The 24640-nt window shown below is 33.4% G+C and overlaps 1 protein-coding gene across 3 annotated transcripts in view; it reads left to right on the forward strand.

The window, feature by feature from the left end:
- The window catches only part of LOC139692468 (uro-adherence factor A-like), a 53644-nt gene extending 33612 nt beyond the window's left edge, over positions 1-20032 (forward strand). Inside the window, exons 8-14 of one of the 3 annotated variants that reach the window (XM_071590687.1) lie at positions 2100-2248; positions 3458-3571; positions 4615-4728; positions 11874-12021; positions 15398-15484; positions 16750-16865; positions 18157-20032. In XM_071590687.1, the coding sequence (XP_071446788.1) occupies positions 2100-2248; positions 3458-3571; positions 4615-4728; positions 11874-12021; positions 15398-15484; positions 16750-16865; positions 18157-18297 (869 nt within the window). In that variant the 3' untranslated portion in view covers positions 18298-20032. Of the gene's footprint in view, positions 1-2099; positions 2249-3457; positions 3572-4614; positions 4729-6666; positions 6801-11873; positions 12022-15397; positions 15485-16749; positions 16866-18156 lie in introns of those variants that run through there. The other 2 variants (XM_071590694.1, XM_071590702.1) reach the window with 2 other exon arrangements.
- Positions 20033-24640: the final 4608 nt, after the last annotated feature.

Raw genomic sequence — 24640 nt, forward strand, 5'->3', positions numbered from 1 at the left:
TTGGGGCTCAGTACACTGTATCCCTCCTTCTACCTCGTGCGGAGCACATCTGACATCTTCTTTGAGGCCTGGACTTCTTCCAGGTCGGCTGTATCTTTATCTTTACTAAGTACCTTTCGACCAATCTTTCTCACTTGAACTTGCACTATCAAATCCAATACTCACTTCTCTTTCCATTTCCAGGTGTTCAACTAAATTCTCTATACTGTCCTTACTCAATAAAAGCTTATGCGTCTTGGAATCCATTACGGGGGTTATATACAAGGCTTTTTTGCTTCTCTATCTCAAGAAAGAAATCTAACAACTGAGACTATAGATGGTAGTGAGGCCTTTTGCCCTCGCAACTCTTGTGATGAAACAAAAATAAAGAATGATCCACAAATGGTTCCAGAGAAATAGATAGGGAGATCATATCAAGCAATAAAGACAAACAGAACCTGAGGACAAATCGTAAATGCAAAGAACTTGCTTATCTCATAAGATGGACTTGATAGATTTATCTTCCTTACAGAGTGACTTTTCATGTAGCTGAAACAGAACGATTCGGAAGACTCATCATCTAAGAGGCCTAGAGCAACCATATATATTTAAAAAATTTGATGGCGCCCCAGAAAAAAATTCAAAACCCAGGGAGCTGAGTGTACAGCATAGGTCGATCCGCCAATAAGGCCTGCCAACTGCGACATCACGTACTGAGAACCTCATGGAGGGGTTAACAGGCTACATCTTCTATGTTTTTGTGGCTGCAAAAATGTTTTCTAATGTAATGTGCAACACAAATGGAGGGTAAAAGAAAAATTGCCCGCACATACCCTTAAAGCATTAGTATTAAAGTATTCATATGTATACCTTTTTTGTTCCCTTCCCTCTGTTTAATTTATATAAATTATTTTTAATTCTATGAGGACCTAAAATGAAGGGGCTTCTGAGTTTCTGTTACCTTTGATTGCTACTAATTTTGGCAGTAAATAAATCCAACATTGATTGCAAATATTATTAATGTATTGCACCAATTGTTATAAAGAATGAATTTAATCACTTAAATGGTGGAAGCCAACGTTCATTGCAAACATGTAAATTAATGAAAATAGGAAATAAACAGCTTTTTGACATTTTGAGTTCTAAATTTAAAAAGTGAAAGAAGAGTTTTGTTTGATAAATAAATATACTCCTTTATTTTTTAATAAATTGTTAGGCTGATTATATTAAATAATATTTCCTTTCGCTGTAAAAGGTTTTTTACACCGCTGTGAAAGTAAAAGGGGGGGAATTAAGATTTGTGTGGTGATTAACAGGGAAAGTTAATCCCTCGCCAGTGATCAGACACACATTCAAAATGTTAGCATTATCACAGTTATACGGGGGTATTTCCTGAATAGGTTTACAAGGAAATTAATGCGATTGCCTTTACCGTATTTGGGAACTTATAACTACACGTACAATCACAGTGGTTACGCCAAAGTGGTTTATGGGGAATTTTTCCATGTCTCAAAATCAAAAAGAACCCTTAAAATAAACTTTTTTCACAATTTAAGTCCATATTAAATGACTGCCCGAACGTTATTGATAATAAAATCAAGTTCATTATCCAATTGCCAAATCCTACCTTAACGAGACTATACTGTCTGCCCAAAATATATAAAGAAAATTGTCCCATGAGACCAATTCTATCCGGCATTTATTCTCCCACTTTAATTTTACTCACAATCAAGATTTTTTTTAATGACAAATAACTTGTCAATTTCAAAAAGTCCCATGGAAATAATACCCTCATTTTTTGTATCATATTTCGTGAAATGGAGTGCTATTCCCTACTCCTCCTTTTTCTTTTTTTTTATTCATTTAAATATATAATTATCTCAAGCACAAACATTTAATTGCTAAGTTGCATCTATATAATGTGCATATCATTGTTGATGTAATAAACTGAATTATGGCCCAAATGAGTATAGGCGGCTTTTATTATAACAACCTAAAATATGCTAATCAGTCAAGTAATCAGTTTATATTACAAAGAATTGTGTAGCTTTTAATTATTCTCTTTAAATATAGATAATATTATTCACTTCTTTTTTTGATCTTTCATTATATTTTAACAGAAAGTGATTCTCCTCTGGCAATATGCTATCATGAGGAAACCAGTGTAGTGGAAGATTCTGACTCAGTGCCTGGAGATATTCTTGAGGAAAAGGAGAAAATAATTGCTGATCCAAAGGACCAGGTCTTCCCTGACTACTCAAATTGTGAGGTAAATATTTATGTTAAATAGGACTAATTGATATTATGGAAGTCATGAAGTATACTTAGCTTATTCAATAATTATATTCAAAATTGAAACCATTGAAATTTATATTATTTTTATTGACTTAATTTGATAGTTATATCAGGGCCATGACTGAAGATAACTCAAAAATTGAATATAATGTATTTTTTAATAAAGGTACATTACATTTTACATAGTTGATTTCCATTTTTTAGTAAGGCACATCTAAAATACTACTTAATTTCTTTTATAGCTAAAAGTTATGTACAGGGTCTATCCAATTTTTAACGATAATAATTTTTCATTAATTTTTTGTGCAGATATGTAATTTAATGTTACAAGAAACGTATTCAGTTCATCTACACCTGCTTCTGATGATGAAAAATGAATTCCACAGAGGTCTTCCTTTAATAGGGGAACAGGATAAAGATAAGGATAGGTTTGATCTATAGGGAGGATGAGTTTCAAACCATATTGATTTAAAAAAATAATAGCCCTTTCATAGTACTCTGCTTGTAATAAAAGTCATGTTCAATTTTTCTAACAGATTATGTATGTGGCGCTCAATGAAAATTTCAATATTTCTGATAGTGCTGTTTGCATTAATCAATGATTTTGTCTCATAATGGTAACAGCAGTGTTAATGTTTACTTCCATAAAAGTAGTCGATGGAGCTCCAGATCCATCTTCCTTTAAAATTCATTGCCTTGTCTTCAAACATTTCAAACCACCTTCTAGCTGAGTTCTAGGGATTTACAGACCTCCCATAAGCCTCCTTTTTTTATTAACAGGCACCTACTGATATTTTGTTCGGGTGAAAGAAAAATTTCAATGCAAAATATTGCTTTTTTGTGCTGCCTCTGTCTTTGCAGTGGGTAAATTGAACATGTTTCAACATGCAACTGCTGTTCCTGATGAAATACTGGAATCAAATCAATGAAACTCGAATCTAATATGCATGACATAGTAAGCTAGCAAAAAATATTAAATTACATTTTTTTGCAATAAATTATATGAATGAAAACTCTTTTAATTGCCCCCCTAATTGAATACCTCTTGTATATTTAACTTCCCTAAATAGCATAACTAATTTTGGCATTTATGTGATGTGTTGAGTAATTACCAATGGTAATTTTAGTGTGTAAAACAAATGATGAAAGAGTTGATGTTTATGAGAAATGTTATTTCCTACAGCAGAATATGGACATCGGGTCAATAGTGTCCCAGAGGTTAACAGCTCTCCGAAAGCTTCAAGAAAATCCAGATGATATTGATGCCCTGAATGAAATGACTCAAGCTCAGAAAGATGTATGTATTTGCTTATTACCTTTTGTGGTGTTGAATACAGTTAAGCTATATTTAGTAAGATTATTGTATTTGGGTGGAAAAAAGTAATATCACAGGTTTTTGAATATTTTAAATTTTTTGTACCAAAATGATTTTATGTGATTTTTATAGAAAATTTTATGATTTTTTTATCATTTTACTGTTGTAAAATGTTGCATAAAAAATTGTGTAGATATAGAAAAAGAAAAATTTATTTGGGGATAGTTTCAAAAATTTATCCAGGCTGGGTAGTAATGAAATATTTCATCTTGTGTAAACAATTTTTTCGATTTAATTTCCCTATGTAATTTTTCATCTGAAAATTTGGGTTAATAATTCAAAGTTTTAGGGTAAAAATGACTCCAAATTAGAAATAGTAAAACATCAATGTATCTTTGGCCTGATAACCTGGCAATATAAATGGTCCCTTATTTAGGTCAGTGAAGAAATAATCAAAAGTCTTATTTTCCATTTCACCTTAACTGTCAAACATTTCCCAATGGTGTCAGTCTTTCTCAGATTATTATAATTTTCAAATAACTATTTACGTTACTTCTTTGAACATTAGCTTTATTAAGTATATCATACACTCTTTTGGCAACTTGTAATAAAATGGAGACTTTACAGTGTACTAGATTTTGGTGTCAGCTCTAAGCCTGATGAAAATAAAATTTCTTTTTGCAACATAGTGAAAGTTTTGCAGATCTTTGTGGTGGCCTATTTAGGAAGCATGTAATGACATTGATGAAATTTTGCACTGTTCCAAGTAACTTTTAAATGGTTTTTTAGCAATTTAAAATGAATTGTCCTTCTTTAGAGAAACTTAATATGTGTAATGTTTGCATACACCACTCCCTAAGCCCAATACCAATTTTCAGATTAATAGAAAGTACATTGCTTATACCTAAAATAAGTGTAGTATTCTTAAGTATATTTCTACATTTAATTAAACATTTAATAGAAGTAGATATGTTTTGGTTATAATGATGGAATACTTAAGATGAAATATTTCATTTTGATTATAGATGCAAGTATGGGCTGAATCTAAATCACAGCCTGGACTTTTTACGGGTAGTACAGGGGCTAAAGTTTTATCTGCAGCAGAACTTGCTTCTGGTAGCCAGGCTTGGGCACGGAAGGTAAGCATTATTCCCTTTTATGTCATTTGGTTAAGTAACAAAGTGATACAATATGTACAGTGACTTTTTTCTTGATTGTGTTGTCATTTTTGTGGTCTAAAGAGAATAATCTTGGAAATTGATATGCCTTCTCCCTATGTTGTGTGCCTTATTAGTCATAAGTCCCATACATTTCTGTACTAACTTTCTCCATATGTCTTCCATATTGTCTGTTTGCATGTTTTTTTGTTGTATTGTAGTAATATACTGGTCCAGAATCATGTTAACTACACTGTATAATTTGCTCTAATGATTCCTTGAAATTGGATTCCCTTGAGGATTTTATCACAATTCCCTCATTATATTTTCACCTTTTGAAGATCTCTTTCTTGCTTTCTCTTATGTGGTAGATTTCACCCAATCTTTGTATTAGTTGTAATGACAGAGTTGAAAAGCATCAAATTCATTGGCCATCACATAGAAATTTACCCTAGTGTAGCTGAAAAATTCGCATCTCTCGCAATCATTTGGACTTTCTAGACATCTTCAGGTTTAATGAATTACAAAGCTGCTGGAATGCTAATTTCAAGTTGTATGAAACTCTTCACTTCTCATTTTAATTCATGTAGAAATTTTTAGTAATTTAATTTTGCACCATTTCTATTCCTAATTTTTAATATTTCCTACATGCTTACTCTTCCAATTGCAATATTTTCCAAAATATTAGTTGATCCCCTGTCATAATCTACTAATGATTTTAGTTCACTGGTGGTGTAGAGCTTATCTTTCCATTTTTTAATGTGTGTGTATGGAAATTAAATGAGCTCTTCGACAAGAGTACACACTGTCAATTCTAGCATTAGCCGACACTCATTTTTTCACGTAATATTTATGAAATGGAAAGATGAATTGCAGCCTATAACAAATTTTCAGGTGAAATGCTTGACTCAAAGAGAACTGCCATGAGCTGTTTTAGAAAACCAACCTACCAAGGTTGAAAGCTATGACCTTATCAGAGTTTCTTGGGTGTGTGTCGTTGGCATTGTTTTCTTTTTGAGTCAAGTTTCTCCCCCATGCAGGTATGGACCATTCAGCATTACTCATACCAGTTCAGTTTGTCTTATTATGATCAATTTTTTGGCCTTGACTCAAATGTATTCAATATAAAATTGCATTTTGCCTCATGACAAAAAGAGAATCTTTGAGTATGTGAGATGGAATCCATATCTGTTGATGGAAAGGTCATCTCTGGCACACAACAGGATGAAAGTGCCACTGAAAGTTGACCTTTTCATACAGTCTCTTAATTTCATGTAGTTCCCCAGTTACATTGTTTTCATATGATCTCATTGTAATGCCTTTGTTTGACGTATTTATTCAGCTCATTCCATTTTGGTAAGTGTCAGCAGATTTTTTTCACTTCAACTCAGAATTTCCAAGCATTGTAATACTATATGTTTGGTTGAAATTCAAGGTAAAGAAGTAAATCCTCAGTGCATTTGCATTTGACATGGATGTAACTAAATTTTTCTGATGAAAGGCAGCTAATGCCTCAACAATGTACTCCTTCAGTATATTCTGTTTCATTTTAAGTTTAATATGACCTCACTGCCATTTTTGTTCATGCCATATTAAACATCAATTCGTTGTTAATCTCTTCCTCCTATCTGCCATCATTTGCATGTAATTCTGTGAAAAGTCTGTTGTGCTAATGGCCACAGCCTTTTAATCAGAGCAGTAATACTTGCCAAAAAATAAATATGTAATGATTTTTTGAAGGATCAGTCAGTCCATGTTGTGTGTAAAAAAATGCATTTTTTTACTGAGTTGTAATATTACAATTCTTTTACGTCAAAGTTTTAGGGAGTTAATTTTTTTAGTTATTCATACCAAACTCACTAACAAAACCAAAGGCATGAAAAGGTAATTAGTATTCAAACTGGGGGACTGTGAAATCAGGAGAGCACCTGAGAATTTGTTGCAGGCTTTCAGAATCACTCAGCACAAGCGATGGAGTGCTATTGGACGTGGGTGGCCAGGGTGGATTACCTGTGGATTGAGGACTTGGAGCTGAAGGATCATTCCCATGTGTTGTGAGTAATATATGGTTGATAAAGATTTGAGCATGGATGCTGAAATTATTAGATAATTTATAGGTGAGTACTTGATTTGCGGATTTCATAGCTCGAGTAATGAATGATTTTCTGAAAAATGAAGTTGATTCAAAGTTCTTGTTTAATAATTATAATTATCCATCCAATGGTAGTGTAATTTAACGTACTCAGCTGGATAATATTTTTATACCTTATTAGACAGTTTTTATATGTGAAATTATTTGAATATTGCATAAATGTTCATAGTTGTCAAACTCTTTCATTGCATATCAATTAGCAAAGACGAAGAGTTTTTGAGGTGTGGCAAATAGAAGTGTATGCTGGGTTCTTTCATTTTTTTTTTTTTTTAACTTTTAAATAATTTAAAGATGGGTGGTATAATGAGGTAAGCAAATGAATGTTTTGTTATTCAATTAAAGCTCAGTGTGAAATTCAATGTCTCTTGAAATTAAGTTTCTCAAGAATCAAATCACCTAAACAAGTTTTGGGCTTGGACAATTTTCAGGTGTACATTAATCTTCATATTTTGGTGAATGGTCTAAGTCATTAAATGTTAATGAAATTCCATATTTCGCCTAATGAAACATTATGCTGCATTATAAATTTAAATTGATCTTGTCGTTTGAAACTAATCCTTGATTTTCTGAGTCTAATATGTACTTAGTCCAGTAACAGTTCATTTGTTCCTCGTTGGCCCGTAAGAAATCAGATTTATGCATTTAACAATTGACGATTTTTATGGTTTAATTATGTTGTTTTGCTCCTCCATTAGTCTTTCAAATTTCATTTTTGTTGCTATGAAAGTTGTCATGTTGAATTGAATTGAAATTTGCATGATAAGAAAATGTGCTTCCATATTATATTGGGTGATCATCATTCTCTGGTTCAGCGTATTTTTAATGTCTATAGCGATTAAGGTATTAATGATGCTTATGCATGTAATGTTTTGAACCACATCACTGCACCATAATTAAAGAAATGCTATTGGTTAGAGCTGAAAGAATTACTCGTGAGAAATGCTTTTCAATATGTGGCGGCATGATTGACATGTATTTAAGGGTAAGGGTATGCGTAGGTTAATAGGTGAAAGGATGGAAACCAAAATTTAGATTGTGGCTGTGTGAAGGAAAGAAAATGAATAGAACAGTATGAAAGGAAGTTAAAATTTAAAAAGTTATTAAACAGTGATATAACTTTCTCAGTGTATGTGTTTGTATTGTGAATGGAATGCTTGCATATGTATTTATGCATTATTTTAAAAGAACTATGATTTACAGCCGAATTGAGAGAATACATAATTAAAAGAGCAGTAAAGGTTTGCCCAATCCTATTTACCTTAATATTTTAATCTTTTTGAAATATCAAACACAGAATATGTTATATGATAAAGTTTCACGCCATTGTGTTTAAAACTAAATACAGTAAAACTTGTACAAAATGGGCATAGCTAAACATTGTGAAAATGGGACACTAGCTATGGTAGCCACTGAATTGATGTGAAGATTTTTGGACTGAATAATGAAGCAACAGCATGATTATACTAACTTTGAATAAGAACTCAGTAGTAATATTTTAATGCTCTCTGCCGGAACATATTAAACTTTTGAGCATCTCCTTTGTTTTTTCTGCTAACTGTTTAACTAATCCACAAAAAAGATGCTACATCTAGCAGAGATTATACAGGCCTTCATTTAGCATGAATGGGGAATCATCTCAATTTTTTGGAGGGCTGTCCAGGAAGTAACCTCTGTCACGCTATAAAAATACACTAAAATAGGTACAGAAAATTTATTATTTTCATCTCAAAACCACATATCTTTACTATTTTTGTACAGGTGTGCCAAATAGATTTTAACATTTTTCACATCTTTGAAATAGTTTATGATCCATGAGCATAAAATTCTGCTGCCTCTGATCACAGCTAACCAATGATGGAATCTTGAAGTTCCTCATCAAGACAAGCACAAAAATTGTGGTAGCCTAACTTTTCAGTCATGTTTCCATGCAATAGTGTCATAGAAATCTGTGGAAAACTTTCTAAATATTTCTGATATCGTAAAATGCCAGTTATCATGGTTACTTTCATCAATTTTCTGACACAGTTCATTTTTCACTCTAGATGGGCGACCACTTCTGTCATCATCATGGACATTTGTGTTCACTTGCAAACACTTGTTCACAACAACACTGACCCACAACTCTGTCACTCATCACATTTGGTCTGTACAGAGTACAAATTCCCTGATGAATGTCGACAGCTTTAAAGTTTTTTTATAAGTAAAACTCTTATTACTGAAAGGGCTTCACATTTGGCAGGAATTTCTATTATATTGTTCATTTTGACTTGCTATTGTAAACAAACGACAAGTGGCACGATATTTCAACCATTGCAGCTTGAGGCGTACTGACATACTGTGTGCATCAAATCCACAACCATTCGACTCCCTCCACTACTTCTCACGTTACATGAAAACAGAGGTTACTTTCTCGACAGCCTTCCTACTTTCTGGATCCATGGCTAAATTCTGTGGAATTTTTCTAAGTGTCTTGGCTATAGTATTTAATGCTGCTAAAAATAATGAACATGTTATCTCAGATTTTCCTTCCAAATAAACATTTTCTGCCAAAACTTTCTGCAAATTATCTTCAACATTACAATGAAAATGTCTAAAATTATTGGCTTTATTGCATGATTTTATTCATCTTCTAATTTTTCCATGGAGATTTAAATTTATGACTATTAAAATGGTTACTATTAGAGACTCTCCGCATATGTTAGTTGAAAATTCTAGTTCTGGTCACCAGAAATTTGTAACTTTGAAGAGTCAGTTATTTTTTTAGCGATTAAAAATCATTTAGATAGCTAAACAAAGGGTGTTGCGTATCATAACAGTCTTATTTCTGCTGGGTCTCCTAATCATCAAAACATTCAATGTCGTTCATTTCCTCTTTAACATCGTGGAGCATGGAGGAATTTTACAAGTGTTATAACTTCCTCTTTGTTATTGCTCAGCATCAACAGTGCTTCTAGAGCCTCTTCTGAGCTGTTTGCTCTTCCATATCTTTCTGAGCACCTTAGTGTTGTCATCTGGCGCAATTTATTTCAAGATGATTTAGCCCATGAAGCAGTATCAATAAAATTCACCAATGTCATCAGTTTGGAGATGAACCCATCTTTGTTATTTCTCTTAGCCATTGATCTGAAACTCGCTTGTGATATTGAAATTTGAAAGACTGACCCTTATTCTAGCTGTTGCAAGTGTGCCGAAGTGTTTGGTGGGAGGAATATTAACTTCAAATTTAATATCTTAACTCTAGGATGGCAAGTTCCTTGTTTTCTCCATGCCTAGGTTTTCTCCACTTCTGCTCACATCCACCACATTTATTTGGTTAGATACTAATGTACTGCATACCCCCTCTATACGCATTCATTATCTGTTGTGCCTCTCCCTCTGTTTGTGCACGCTTCCTCTCCCAAACAGCCCAACAGAAATAACCTACCTCATCAGTTTCTCCTCACAAATCACCTCTACTCCAATCCTAACTACTGATAAATTGCCAAATGATCACGTAGTCAAGTGAAAGCGGACAAAATGCTGTGTCATTAAAAGTACTAAATCTCAAATTAATCCATAGTTAATTAAAAATATTCAGCAATTAGTAAAGTAAATGTACCTGGGGAAGAAACAGCTGGTTTATTTTTAAAATAAGGCATAGCATATCAAATTTGTAAATGAAAGTTAATGAATTGCATTAATGATAAAGTTTTCTGGGTGAGGAGTTAAAGATTACTACAAAAGATTTGTAAACAAATGCTTGCATGTTTAGTTGCCATGCTTTGTTCTAATAGGTTCACTCGTCTCTTGCAACCATCCATACACAATATGAGCGGTGTAAATGATACATTTATGCTTGGGTAGTAAAAAAATTCTAAAGTTAAAATATTCAGAAAGATGTTAAAACTGAATATGTATGAATTTTACAATGAAAATTTGGGTAGAATTCAGTGTTCTTTAACTTTCACCGAAAGCATCTTAATGATAATAGATTACTTTTTTACCATCTGTGACTGAAAATAATGTTGTGGAGTATAACTCATCCCATTGTTCAAAAAATGTTTGATATTTTTTTTTGCCATTCTGTAAATGCATTGAATGTAGTATATATATTTTTGAAATAAAATCTTTGAGCATTTTCCCCATTTTGGTGACATACTTGTAGGCTAGAAAATTTGTCATGACACAAAGCTGCAGAAAATGAAAACAGAAAAGAATGTGATAGTGCATAGTCAATGATCGATATTTGTTTTATTATTAAACATGGGACTCTATGAATTCAGTGGATTTCGACTCAACTTGTAACTTCACCATTAATTGTGAAAAGTAAAACTTTGTTAGTTACATTGATTTTGATTTAAAACAACCGGTTCTGTCGAACTGTTGACATTGTCAAGTCAATGATGTAATGATGTCAACTGTATGATGAAACTAGTCGTTTTAAATAAAAATCATAGGAACTTGCAACGTTTTTATTTTCAGAATTCATGGGACTCTGTATAATGTGTAGTACAGACTTAGATGGTTGCGTACATACTTAAGTATTTTTTCCTGGAAATTAATTAGAATAATCATTAAGTTGACGTTTTGCTGTTACTTCTGAATAGACAGCAAAACCGAGAAGAATTTAAATAAAGTAAGTCCTAAGTACTACTCATACTTCCAGTTAAAATACAATTTCTAGGAAAAATTTCTTTCTTCGATGGTTTTGCTATTTTATGGGCACCCATTTAGTTTTACCCAACCCTTTGGAACTAAGCAGAATGTGTTCAGAATTTGCATGCATTGCAATTATGCTTATAATATTTGGAAGCACCTTCAGTCACAGAATATAAATTTCAAAAGATCTCTATAAGCAATCATCATTGAACTGTTACCAGACTTGTAGAAAAGTAGGTTTTTGCGATATCCGCCATATATATTGTTTTACTCATGATAATACCTTTCCCATTTGTGTTATGGGTTTTTAATATAGTGTAAATATTTTTGGGTACAGGATCAGTTGAAATGTGCCACTCCATTAACTGGAGGAATGGGAATGTTATTGCTACAAAAAATGGGGTGGAGACCAGGTGAAGGCTTAGGGAAGAATAAGGAAGGTGTATTGGAGCCACTTAGACTGGATGTCAAGACTGATAAAAGAGGTATGTATGAATCATACACAGATGATTAGTAAATTTGTATTTAGAAAGGAGATGTTTCTTATGTCATTTATAAAACTTTTTATATTTGTAAAAATATTGTTTTATTTATATTTCAATGTGATATTTCATGATACAGTAAGAGACATTTTCTATCACCATAACCACTGAGAATCTAGTCCTGTCGTATTTTTGCAAGTTTATGTACTGTATTTCCCTACCCATAATATGCACTTTTTTTACTCCAAAATGTGCTCTGAAACCAGCTTGCATCTTATGGGCCTAGGTTGTGCAGGTATCTCTTCGTTCTATTAGTCGCAAGCCAATTTGCTGGGAAAAATACTTAATTTTAAGTATTTTTTTCCTCATCAAACATAGAAAATGGTTGTCTTTATTACAAATCTTGATAATCACTCTGCTTTGAGCCAGTAGGAAGCAATAGAGATTTAATAATTCCTTGGCAGTACTTCCTAAAAAATCCCAAATAAATCTTAAATTTATGCAACTTAGCATGCATGATATATGTTTCATATTACATTTGGGGCTGCTGAAAAATTTATGTGCATTTGACTTGTGGGGATGTTGCCCCTTTGCTCAAGCATTGTATCTCTTATGGTAAACTTGGAGTCACTGAACTGTAAGTAGTATAATAGTGTTGTTCAATGTGCAATATGTTCCTGTCAATTTAGTGTGCATATCAGCTTTTATAATAGAAACTAAATGTTACATAAAAAGTTACAATCAGAATAACCTCATGAAATCTAAAGAGAGGCAACTTGGAGTCTTGAATTATGCTTCTGAACATGGAAACAGGGCAGCTGAAAGGTGTTTTTGCCCACATTGCATCTTATGCATTGGTAGTCTTATGGCCAGAAAATACGGTAATAAGTATCAGTGCACTTGTTACCCCTCATAGACTTTAACCTTGGCATAGGATTGTGTGTTCTGATGACCCCTAGAGCTTTGCTAATGGGAGAAATGATAATTTCTCCATGTAGGGTCAGTCCAGCCAGATTGGTCAAAGGGTAAGAGCCAGTTGGAAGGTAGTTCATACAGCATCTGTTCTTCAGTAAGGTGGCTGAAAAGGTATCTGACCCCAGTGCAGTGCATCATTCATTATGGTCTCACATTAAAAACATTATCAAGGAAGACCACACAAAACCACCTCAATAAATTATCTCAGTTATCTCACAGGATAGTGATGGACAAAGATATGATCATGATTCCATCTAACTATGGAACTGAACCTACTGGGCCATGTGCCGTGCCTAGTAGTGGAAGAGGCAAGGCTTCCACGGTTGTCATCGCATGAAATATTTGCTTAACAAAATTAATAGCAACAGCACAGAAGATACAGATGAGAACTATACCAGTTAGAATAGGTACTTAGAATGTTGGGACCATGTTAAGGGCAAGGAAATTAAGAAATATAATTCGAGAGGTAGAGAGAGTAAATGTAGATATTTTAGGGCTGTGCAAGATTAGATTGAGAAGGATATCAGGAATTACTGGGGTGATAGTAATTGAGTAATACACAGTGGAGAGGAAGAAAGCCAGTGAGGAGTGGCAATAATATTGAGGGAAAAGTTAGAAAGAAGAATAGTAAACATAATGCAGGCAAGTGATAGAATTGTTAGCTGATGTAAAAACTGAATCAACAAACCTGGTCATTATTCAGGTCTATATGCCAACAAGTAATCATGGAGGGGAAGAAATAGGATTTGCAGTCAATCAGAGGAATAATTGAAGGTGTCCCTGGGAGGAAAAATTTTATAATTATGGAAGACAAAATGCAGTGGTGGGCAAAGGGAGAGATAGGAATGAGGTAGTGCCGTATTGTTAAGCAATATGGGATGACCGCAGGGAAGCAGAGTTCCGCATGAGACAGTATTAAATCATTAGGAACAACTGATTTAAATGCAACAATAGGCAGAGGATCTTTTTTGTGTATAAAACTGATAAATTACATCTAGTGTCTTTTTTGCATCACCTGCTTTTTACATTATATTTATCCTGTACAATTATAGACTGTAAATAAGACTTTATTTTGTTGACTGTATTCCTAACTATGGTAAACTACGAGGGTAGGCTGAAAAGTAATGCACACATGCTTGTAGAGCGCGAACCAAATGACCTTCAGAGGTGTTCCAGGTGATACGTGAAAGTAACACTCTCCCTCAATGCATATGTGCAAGTGTGAAGTCCTTGCGTTCATCCAGTGTATTTCGAGAAGTGGAAGTACAGAGGTATGTTCTAGTGCTATGTCAATGTGAGTTAAACAGCGTGCTGTTATCGAATATTTAACTGCTGAAAAAGTGACTCCTACTGAGATTCATCGTTGTTTAAAGGCTGTTTATGGTGATTATGCTGTTGATAGGTCTACTGTAAATAAATGGGTGGTAAAATTTCGTGGTTGTGAGCCTGGAAGAGCCATAATTGTTGATGAAACATACAGTGGATGTCTGATCACTGCCACAGACGATAAACATAGCAAACTCGTCATAGATTTGATTCAAAATGACCGGAAAATTACTCAGAAGCATGTTGCAAACCATATTGGAATATCCAAGGAAGAAGTTTGTCGCGTTAAAGGCAGCCTAGCACTAATAATCTTGCAACATGACAATGCTTGTCCACACACCTCGCGCACAACTGGAGAGGCTCTGCAAAACCTGAAATTTGAACTGATTCCACACCCTCCTTATTCCCCCAATTTTGCACCTTGCGATTTTAATTTTTTCTTTAACTCAAGAGACACCTCAATCATTACACCTCGGACCATGAGGTGAAGGCAGCTGCCAAGTCCTGGATTCAAGAAAAGTCGGAAGAGTATTTCAGTGATGGAATGAAAAAACTTGTTACACGATAGGAGAAATGTTTTAGCCTTAGTGGTGATTATGCTGGAAAATAAAAATAAGATTTTGAAACTTAAGAATTGTATTTAAATGTACTTTTTGCCTGACCTTGCTCTTTGGTTTTGTTCACGCTGTACAAGCATGTGTGCATTATCTTTCAGCCTACCCTTGTAGCAAACTGGGGATTGATGTTTATGAGCTAGTTTTTTAATGTGAAAAATATATATTTGTATGGTTTAATGTAAGTTACTTAAAAAAAATTACAGTTTATATCAATAAGATGGAACAAATGAGAGGGTAGCCACATTGAAGTTCATACCCCCCCTGCTAATAATTTATGTAAGAAGGGAATATCCAGTGCTTGAGATCATGAAACCCTTCATCCCACCATTTGTAGTCATAATTTTAAAGCAGATATGACTGTGTAAAAGAAAACTCAAGCAAGTCACTTGCTTGCATTTGGCTTGACGCCACTTATGAAAATACCAATGTAATAATGATGTTGAAATAATCTCTATTTGCAGGTTTGGTATCTCAAGAAGAATTACACCGCCACACTAATGTACATCGTCGTGGTCATATAGCACGTTCACATTCTCGCCATTCATTTGGTAAGTTCTATGCTGCTCTATGAACATTATGCTAATCAAATGTTACTTTTAAAAATTTGTATAATTAATTATGTATTGTTCAATATTCCCTCTTGAACAAGACTATTCTTTTTAAAAAAAACCTCATTACCTTGAATTGTCACTCTAACCAAGTGGTTGTCTTCTGACAGTATTAAACATAGTAATGTGCATTCCATTTAATCAACATGCCATAAAAATATAGCTATAACAATCTGAGAAAAGTGCACACTGCAAAATAACTTTAATTTTGAAGCACAATAAAAATTAAATGCCAGTTTTATGCATGCCAAAGCTATTTTAAATTTTTACCTGAAAAGTGAAGATTTGTCGTACACTTTAGCTATTATGAACTAAACAAATTTCACACTATGGAATTCTAAAATTAATGCAGTAAACCCTCGCTAACCCAGACCTAGTTTATCTGGATGCCTGCTAAATCTGAACAGAGTCCAGCCATGTAGTGCAGCTGGTTTCTTAATAGGTCACAAGATAGTTGCATGGTTTTATTTTGCCAAATAATACATTTTGCTTGCAAGTTTCTTTGGATGTAGATGAACACTAAATTTAAGTAATTCACCATTTCTCGAGTAATATTGTGAATTATGAATTTCCAGAGGTGCATGGAGAACCTCTGGCATTTCATATCAAATTCATCTATATTAAAATTCCACAGGTTATATAGTTGTGACACATTAGTTTATGATTGATGGTCGGTTTTTTCCATGTGCTTTTGAAACTTCCAAAGCGCATACCTATTATTTTGAGTTCTCCTGACAGTAAAAGGGAGAAAAAAATATGGCATCTCAAGAGTGAAGAGAGAATTCAAGAGCTAAAAGGATATAAGACCAGTTCATCGGGATTTGAAAGATTTTGTGAAAAAATTCAACTATTTTAAATTGGCATTTATCATTAAATTTGGCTTTGATTTGTATTCATGGTAATAGTCATTAAGTAATTTGGAATTATGTGGTCCTATGTTGTTTCAATTAAAAGAAATTTAAATCTTCAATTCGGAATACCAAATTAAATTTATTTGAATGAGTGCAGAGGAATAATTTTTTGTGAAAAATATTTGCATTTTTTTGGAAGAGAAAAAACCTTCAATTAATACAAAATGGTTAAATACTTACTTGTGTGTAAAAGTCCATATTTTATTTGTCATCTTGATTACCATTAGAAAACTGCATTTGAAATTGTTCTCATTAATATGATATAATAATTATTTTAATTTTGTTTCACAACAGGGAAGCATCCAGTGTCTGTTCTTGTTGAAATTTGCTCAAAAAGAAGGTGGAAAGTTCCGCATTTCCAGCTAGTGTTTGAAAGTGGACCAGATCACAAAAAAAGCTTTTTGTTCAAGGTAATTTCTTATACCACTGTTGACTTAATGTATCAATGCTGAAGTTTTCATGGGAAAATTGTGGAATTTGTGATAAGTGATGATTAATTCCTCAAACATAAGGTTTAATTCCTTCTTACATGTGTGGTTAAAGAAAATGGTTAAATTTGACATGGGCTAATGCAAAAATCCAGAGAGCAAGAGAAGTAATGGGGGGAGCCGAATGTTTGCTGCATTAACACGCACACCAGGGCAGTACTTTTCGCTCTGCAGTGTTCGGAAGGCCGTGCCGCTAGTCGTTTGTTTACAGTAGCGAGTCAAAATGAACAATACAATTGGAAATCCCGCCAAATTTAAAATGCATTTAGTGATAAGGTTTGCAATGGCAATAAACTTTAAAGCAGTTGACATTCATCGGGAAATTTGTGCTCTGTACGGACCGAATGTGATGAGTGACAAGAGTTATGCGTCAGTGCTGTTGTTCCTTTGAGAGTGAACACAAATGTCCATGATGATGACGGAATTGGCTGCCCGTCTTTGGTGAACAATGAACTTCACCAGAAATTTGACAAAAAGTTCATGAAAATCTGTGTTTTGCGATATCTGAAATCTTTAGAAAGTTGTTCACAGATTTCTACAACTCTGTTGCATGGAAACAAGACTGAAAAGTTAGGCTGCTACATGTTTTGTGCTGGTCTCGATGAGGAGCTTCAAGATACCATCATCGGTTGGCTGCGATCTCAGGCTGCAGAATTTTATGCTGAAGGAAGTTGAAAATTAGTTCAGAGATTTATGGAATGTTTAAATCTGTCCGGCGAATATGTGTAAAAACAGTAGAGATATGTTGTTTGTAGATGAAAATGATAAATTTTCTTTATCTATTCCAGTGTATTTTTTATAGCATAACAGAGGTTACTTTTTGGATAGCCCTCGTAGACTAAGTCTGATTATGTACATAAACTTCCCCAGCAAGCCATCAGTGCTTATAAAATTCCTGCAAAAACTTCAGTTGGACCCATGCATATCTTCTGTTAATTCTGTGATATTCTATATTGGTGTACTATGAAATGAGTAATTATTGTCGCAGTATAGAGTACATCCTTCTGTAATTTTATATAAGTAGTCAAGTGTCAAGAGTAGTTAATCTACGATTAATTTCATTTAAATTCTGTAATCAGACAAAATTTCAAATCAATTCAAAATGAGATTTATTTGACTTTAAGAAAGTATATGCAATTGAAGAATTTGTATCTGAAGTATTGTGAATGAGTAATCGCCCTTTGATTAATTTTAAATTATTTTTATATTTCAGGCCATAGTAAATGGGGTTGAGTATTTGCCACCAGCTCCAAGTCCAAACAAAAAGCAAGCAAAAGCTCATGCTGCATCCATTTGCTTGCAGGCTATTGGTGTGTATCCTCCCTCCATGGGCTACGAAGGTGCATGTGTTTGAATATATGTAACATCAATAATGTTTTTGTACATAAATAGTTTAATTTTAAATGTAACAATTATTGATAAGAAAGTTACAGGAAATTTAAATGCTATTATTCTTTTTATCCTCAATTGTCTGTGGCTTATGTCCTGTTATCAACACACTAAGTACAAAGTACTTCAAGTTAGTATGTTTTCTATCAAACATTTCCTTTTGTCCATGTTAATGTCATTTATTTTTGTATATGTATCCCTTTCGCAATTTAACTAAGTGTTATATAGTAATGTAGCCGTCTGCATTATGCAGAGGTTAATTATATGGTTGTGTGAAAACTTAACTGTTTTACTAAGGATTTACTTTTAACCCATGTTGATTTAGACTCTCTGTGTTAAATGTTGGAAAATTTTTTGTGGAAATGGGATGATTCAAGTATCAAACATTTTCATGGCAACATTTGTGCCTTTTGCAGTTTTTTTTATGTAAAGGTGATCTTGAAGGCCTGCATCAGCATTAATTTAATTTAAAAAATTAGCTTTTGCATTCCATAAATGCTTTTCCATGAAGAAAAGCTACCGGGTCATATTTGAATTTGTTGGTTTTTATTACACTTTATGATTTATTAATCATAAAAAAACAATTTCAGTTCTTGAAAGTTCTAAATTTGTTTCTGAGAAGTATGAGTTTCATTCTCTACTGATCAGAAAATTCCAGCAGATGCAGGCTATCTTCATCTTGTACCTGCACTTGTAAATGCTTGTGTCCAAGTTAACCTTTCATTTTTAAAATTTCTTCCATTTAAAGGTTGTGATGTCTTAAAAAATTCATATCCATGTCATTAGTACCATCTCAAGGTGTAAAATAAATCTCGTACATGTTATAAAATACTCTTTGGTGCTACTGTTACTATATAATGATCTTCATTGAGTTTAATCATGGGATATTTTTGCCACATTTTACTCAAAAAGGGTTTTTATTGTTTCAATTCAAACACTAAATTAATTAATTGTGAGAACACTAATGCATTGAGTCCTGATTGAGTATTGATGGACATTATATAGTTTTCCTCAGTTCTTGCCATCTATACTCACATAGTTATGAAAGTACACATTCTAGAAAAGGCTTTTGCACGGAAATTGGAGTGTCTGTATTTTATAAAACTACTTCAGAAGCCAAATAATGCGCTAATGCTTGTGAAAGTAAAATGTGTGTTTCCTCTGAATTAATTAGGAGAAATACTTAAATATTTTCTTCATTATTATGTTCCTCATAATCATAAAGGTACCATTATGTTTTAGCAAAAATAATTGATTTTATTTAATTACTGTGGTTTTAATAAATACCCCATCATATGCCCACAGTTATTTCTTCAAAAAATGTTAATTTGCCGAGATAAATAGATGAAATGTCTTGACTGAAACTAGTCTGTTGGAATGTGTGATACCCTTCTTTGGGAGTCTATTTTAAAATGCTTTGCTTAAAGTTCTGGGCTTTCAGATCTTCTGTTTCCTCCAGTTTACATGTAGTACTTAAAAAATGAAATAAACATTGATGATGAGTTATCCATGATGAAAAATGTTAATTGTTGGTTAATAAGTGAAATTTTGTTTGTGCACATTTTGGAGTTGCATTCTGTTGTGCACAATGAAATTTTGTGCAAAAATCATGCATGTTTAACAACATTCTATATTAGCAATACATGCTGTTCACACAGAATTTCTTGTGTGAATGCGTTGTTTTCATTTATGGTGTTGCAAAGCATTGTACTTTTGAATTAATAAAGATATTTTACTGATACAACATGTGATGATACTTATCTTCAAAAGTGAACAGTTTATAAGATATGGAAACAGGCAAGGTCCAATGAAATGCACTTTTAACACATTGCATACCTGGATATTTAATTAGGTTTTAACCCTCTGTTCTGGTGGATTTTTCAGGTGTAGTTTTGGAACATGCAATGCTTCATTAAAATTCTCATACTTTTCTTAAAAATTGCAAATTTTTTGGGGAACTTTGAATGTAATGCTCACAAATAATTTTATTATTTCCTTTATGTGATACCTAATGAAACATTTTCCTTTATGGAGTGGAACATCATACATACATTTTCTTCTTCCTGATTTTTCTTGAAGCATGCACTTTGCACTTCTTCGGTGGTGTTTTTTCTTCCCTATACCCACAATAGGAATGAGATGATGTTTAATGAGGTCTCTTGAGAGATAATGTGGATGATGCCTTGAAGTAACGCCCTACATTGGCTTTTCATCTCTATTGTCCTCCAAAGATTACTCATTTGGCTCCTCTCCACTTGTTGCCCACTCTTTGGTGGCCTGGAGCAGAGAACCTATGAATTGAATGCTATTTGATTCATTTACTCTTTTATAAACTCTAAAAGCATTGAAAATAGCACAATCAATAAGCCACAGTATTTCTTTCTTTGACCATTTCATTGTTTTTCTCATGCATGTATAATAGGATAACTACATATCTGCCCTATGGCTTTCATGAACTGATTGTATTTCATAATGCAGATAGGTTTTTTTATTGCCAGTCATGTAATTTTACCTTTCATTAGTGTATTACCCATCCAAGCACTGTGAATAGCATAGTAATCATCCTCACCTCCCTTTTACATTCCAAATCACCACCTTATGCACTTCTCCTTTACTAGAAAATGTGCTCTGTACCTTTTTCATTGTTTAGAGATTTCTGGTAAAGTATTGTCTTCATTGGCGCTCTTATCGGAGCCACCTTCACTTATCAAGAGAGCAGTGGATTTTTTATGTCTGACCTTCCGTACAATATGGGAATCACTTCTGTCGTCGCTCTCTTCGTCATACTCTAAAGGCACATCTGATTAGTCATCAGTGCACAGATCTAATAAAATTTATTTCTCATGCAAAGCACTCTTTAGCAATGCCATTTTATGGAATATTCCTTTAAATATTTTGAAGAAATACGGAATGAGAAAACCCTCATGCAAGATAAACCCAACAATGAAATCACAATTGACTGGGACTCAAGGGAACAAACTGCTCAAGACATAGCAAGAGAAGGAACTGACCAGAGCTGCAAAAGAACTGTGGACGAATCATAATTGGCCCCCTCATTCTTTTTATAAAAAATGTTTGCATTGATGAAGTATAGCTGAGAGTGCATCCTATTAGCCGGGAGTGGAGTTTGCAGGGGAGGCAATAGAGGTAAGGTTCCATTCCGATTGCCGAGCTTGGGCCATTTGTGTATAAACAAGAAATAATGAGGAAAAGCATTTGAAAGCACGAGGAAGAGATGAAAGAGATATTACCTCAAGAATGAAGAGGGCCGAGGAATAAGTTCAAGCTGTTGAAATTGAAGTTGTGCACCGTTATAGAAAAAGTCTGGGATTTTAATACAGTTAAATAGCTTACACTATCAAAATTACATTATGAAATCAAAAATTAAGTTACGACTGTTGTTATTAAATAACAAAAGCTAAATTAAAAGTTACCTCCAAACATATAAATAATGTTAAATAAATGTTTAAAATTCTGATCCTGAATGGCAAGAATTTTCGTCATCGGTCCAAAACAGTTGAGATTCAAATGGCAAGAATTCTCACCATCTGTACACAACATTAAAAAGACTAGTCAGGCACATTAGGATGCTGGATTCTTCATATTTATTGCGTTAAACATTTGTAGCAGTTATCAAAATGCTATTACCAAAATGAATAATTTCATAAAAATATCATTATATACCTATCAGTACGATTTCCATCATAATTTTGTTTTGTACCCAAGTCCTCTGGGACAAAGACAAGGTATTTAATGAAATGTATGTTGAACGTACTGATTAATCAGCTGAAATGTTGATGACCAACTAATAAATGGTCATAGTGTTACCTTCATAGTTTAAAAAGACTATAACTACTGAATAATCAGCATGGTGATATTTTTTATCTAGTGATTTACTGTCTCATTCAAAAATGACACTTCTGAGGGGAATTTGGGTAGGGAAGTAATAATAATACTATCGTGTATGGATTATCGACCAAATGTACAAGCCTTGATCAATAAAGAGTGATCATCTAGTTTAATTGCATAGTTTATTGTGCTAATACTTAATTTTATGTGATATTGTTAGCTAAATATATAATGTATATGTGGAACAAGTATAATTGATTTGACTCCATTCAGGAGTGGCAATTACATGCTGATGTGTACTCAGTTCACCAACAGTATTAATGGAGGTGATACATGACGCTGCATTGAAATTTTGCTTTTGCCTGAATAATCAGAGGAATGGCCTATGTAGCACTAGGCTAATCAAGAATGTTCTTCCCTATAGCACATCTAGAAGATGGCTTTTAAGGTTCAAATATGGGAGACAAATACAAAGCAAGATGGATTCAGTGCTCCAGTGACTGCTCTTATGAAAGTAAATATTAACACTACTGCTGCCACTGTGAGAAAAACTCATTGAATAATGAAAACAGCACTATTTGAAGTATTGAAAATTTCATTGGATGCCACTTGGTAACTGATAAATTGCATGTGAGATGTGTTTGTGCATGTTCCACAAAAATGCAATAATCCTGCAAAAATAAATGAGGTGTTTACCTCATTCTCCCTGTAGAACAAATGTATCCCTCTCTTTTTCCGGTTCCCCTATGTGACGGAGTACCTCTGTGTAATTCATTTTTCATCATCCGCAGGTGTAGGTGAAATGAACACGTTTCAATTTGTAATGACTGTCACCAGTACAATACATAAGTCAAATCAATTAAACTTGTTCCACATATACATTACATGTATCAACCTTAACAATACCTAACATGAAATTAAAGTTTTGACCCACATATTTTACTAGTAAAAAGTTTTGTTATTTCTCTTTTTGACCAGCCCTTACACAAGGAATGAAGTTTCTGGTTTTGGTTGGAGGGATGTTATATGCCTTCAAATAAAACAGAGAAATTATTTTTGACAGCCTACATCAAAGTACATTGAAGTAATTTATGTCTTGTATAATGTATATTTCAGATTTTAGTTTTATTTATCGTACTTAAATAGTTCATAAATATATAAAGAGCATCCCATCATACCTGTAATTCTACATCAACCAAAGAAAGGATTGCTGTGTTCCTTATGTTTCAAGTTTTATAAATATTCTGATGATTCCTTTTTGATCAATAATATATTTTTTATGTTGGGAGAGTAAATCCATTTTATTATGCCATTGCTGATATAAATTTGAAAAAAAAGCATAATCTCATTAATGGAATGTAATCATTGATGTGTGTTACAAGAACTACATATTATCAAACAAAAATAACAATAAATGAGTTTATTTACAATAATAAATATGTTTGTTGGTTCCAATTAGAAATGTTTGCCACAAGTATGGAACACGCCACATTGTCTACACATATTCTTTGCAGACATCACAGAGTGGGTATTACAGAGTCAGCGTATATTTCCAAAAATATAAGTAAGTGAACAGAGTAAAAACCCAAAACAGGAGTTGGGAGCAGTAACAAGAGTATTTTCGTAGAGTTATTTATGAATAAAATCATTTACCCAGAGAAAGGGATATGAATTCATCAACTGTACAGTATTGATGATCACAAAGGAATTGATATAGTTTAGACTTAAATAACAAAACATTATCTATTTCTCTTCATTTTAACGATCTAAATCATTTATTCACAACCCCGCTTACAGAAATTGATCATGATGCAAAAAATGAATTCTTACACAATTTGTATTATCCAGTTTCTGCTGTAAGCTCATTCAAAATTTCTTCTGTTACACCAATGCAATTCCTGCAGGCACTTAGGAAAATCAAGTCCTCCTCAGATGAAGCTGATGGAATTTCAGCTATTCTGATACACAAATTACTTCCCAATGTGCATCCTATTATAATTTATATCTTTAATTAGTCTATCCTAACTGGAACATATCCCTCCCTCTGGAAATGTGCCCTCATCCATCACATCCCAAAAAAATCCACACCCATTAACATCGCTGAATACAGGCCAATTAACATTTTGCCTCCTTTATCAAAAGCATTAGAGAGACTCATACATGAACAAATCTCAAAGTTTCTCAATGAAAATGACTTACTTGATCCTCTACAATTAAACTTTGGGTCCTCTCACAGCACAGCTACCGCTCTCTTTAAAGTAACAGATGACATCCAACTATCTATGGATGAAAAGTAATAATAATAATCACAAAGAGGTGGCAATAATCACTCTCCTAGACTTTACAAAAGCCTTTGACTCTATTGACAAAGATATTCTTTTAGCAAAACTTCAAATCTTAATTTATTCTTTCTCGTCTTTACAATGGATTTGTTCATACTTAGTAACCGATTTCAAAGA

Source organism: Hetaerina americana, unplaced genomic scaffold (assembly GCF_022747635.1).
Source record: "Hetaerina americana unplaced genomic scaffold, ioHetAmer1.1.p SCAF_1, whole genome shotgun sequence".
Lineage (NCBI taxonomy): Eukaryota > Metazoa > Arthropoda > Insecta > Odonata > Calopterygidae > Hetaerina > Hetaerina americana.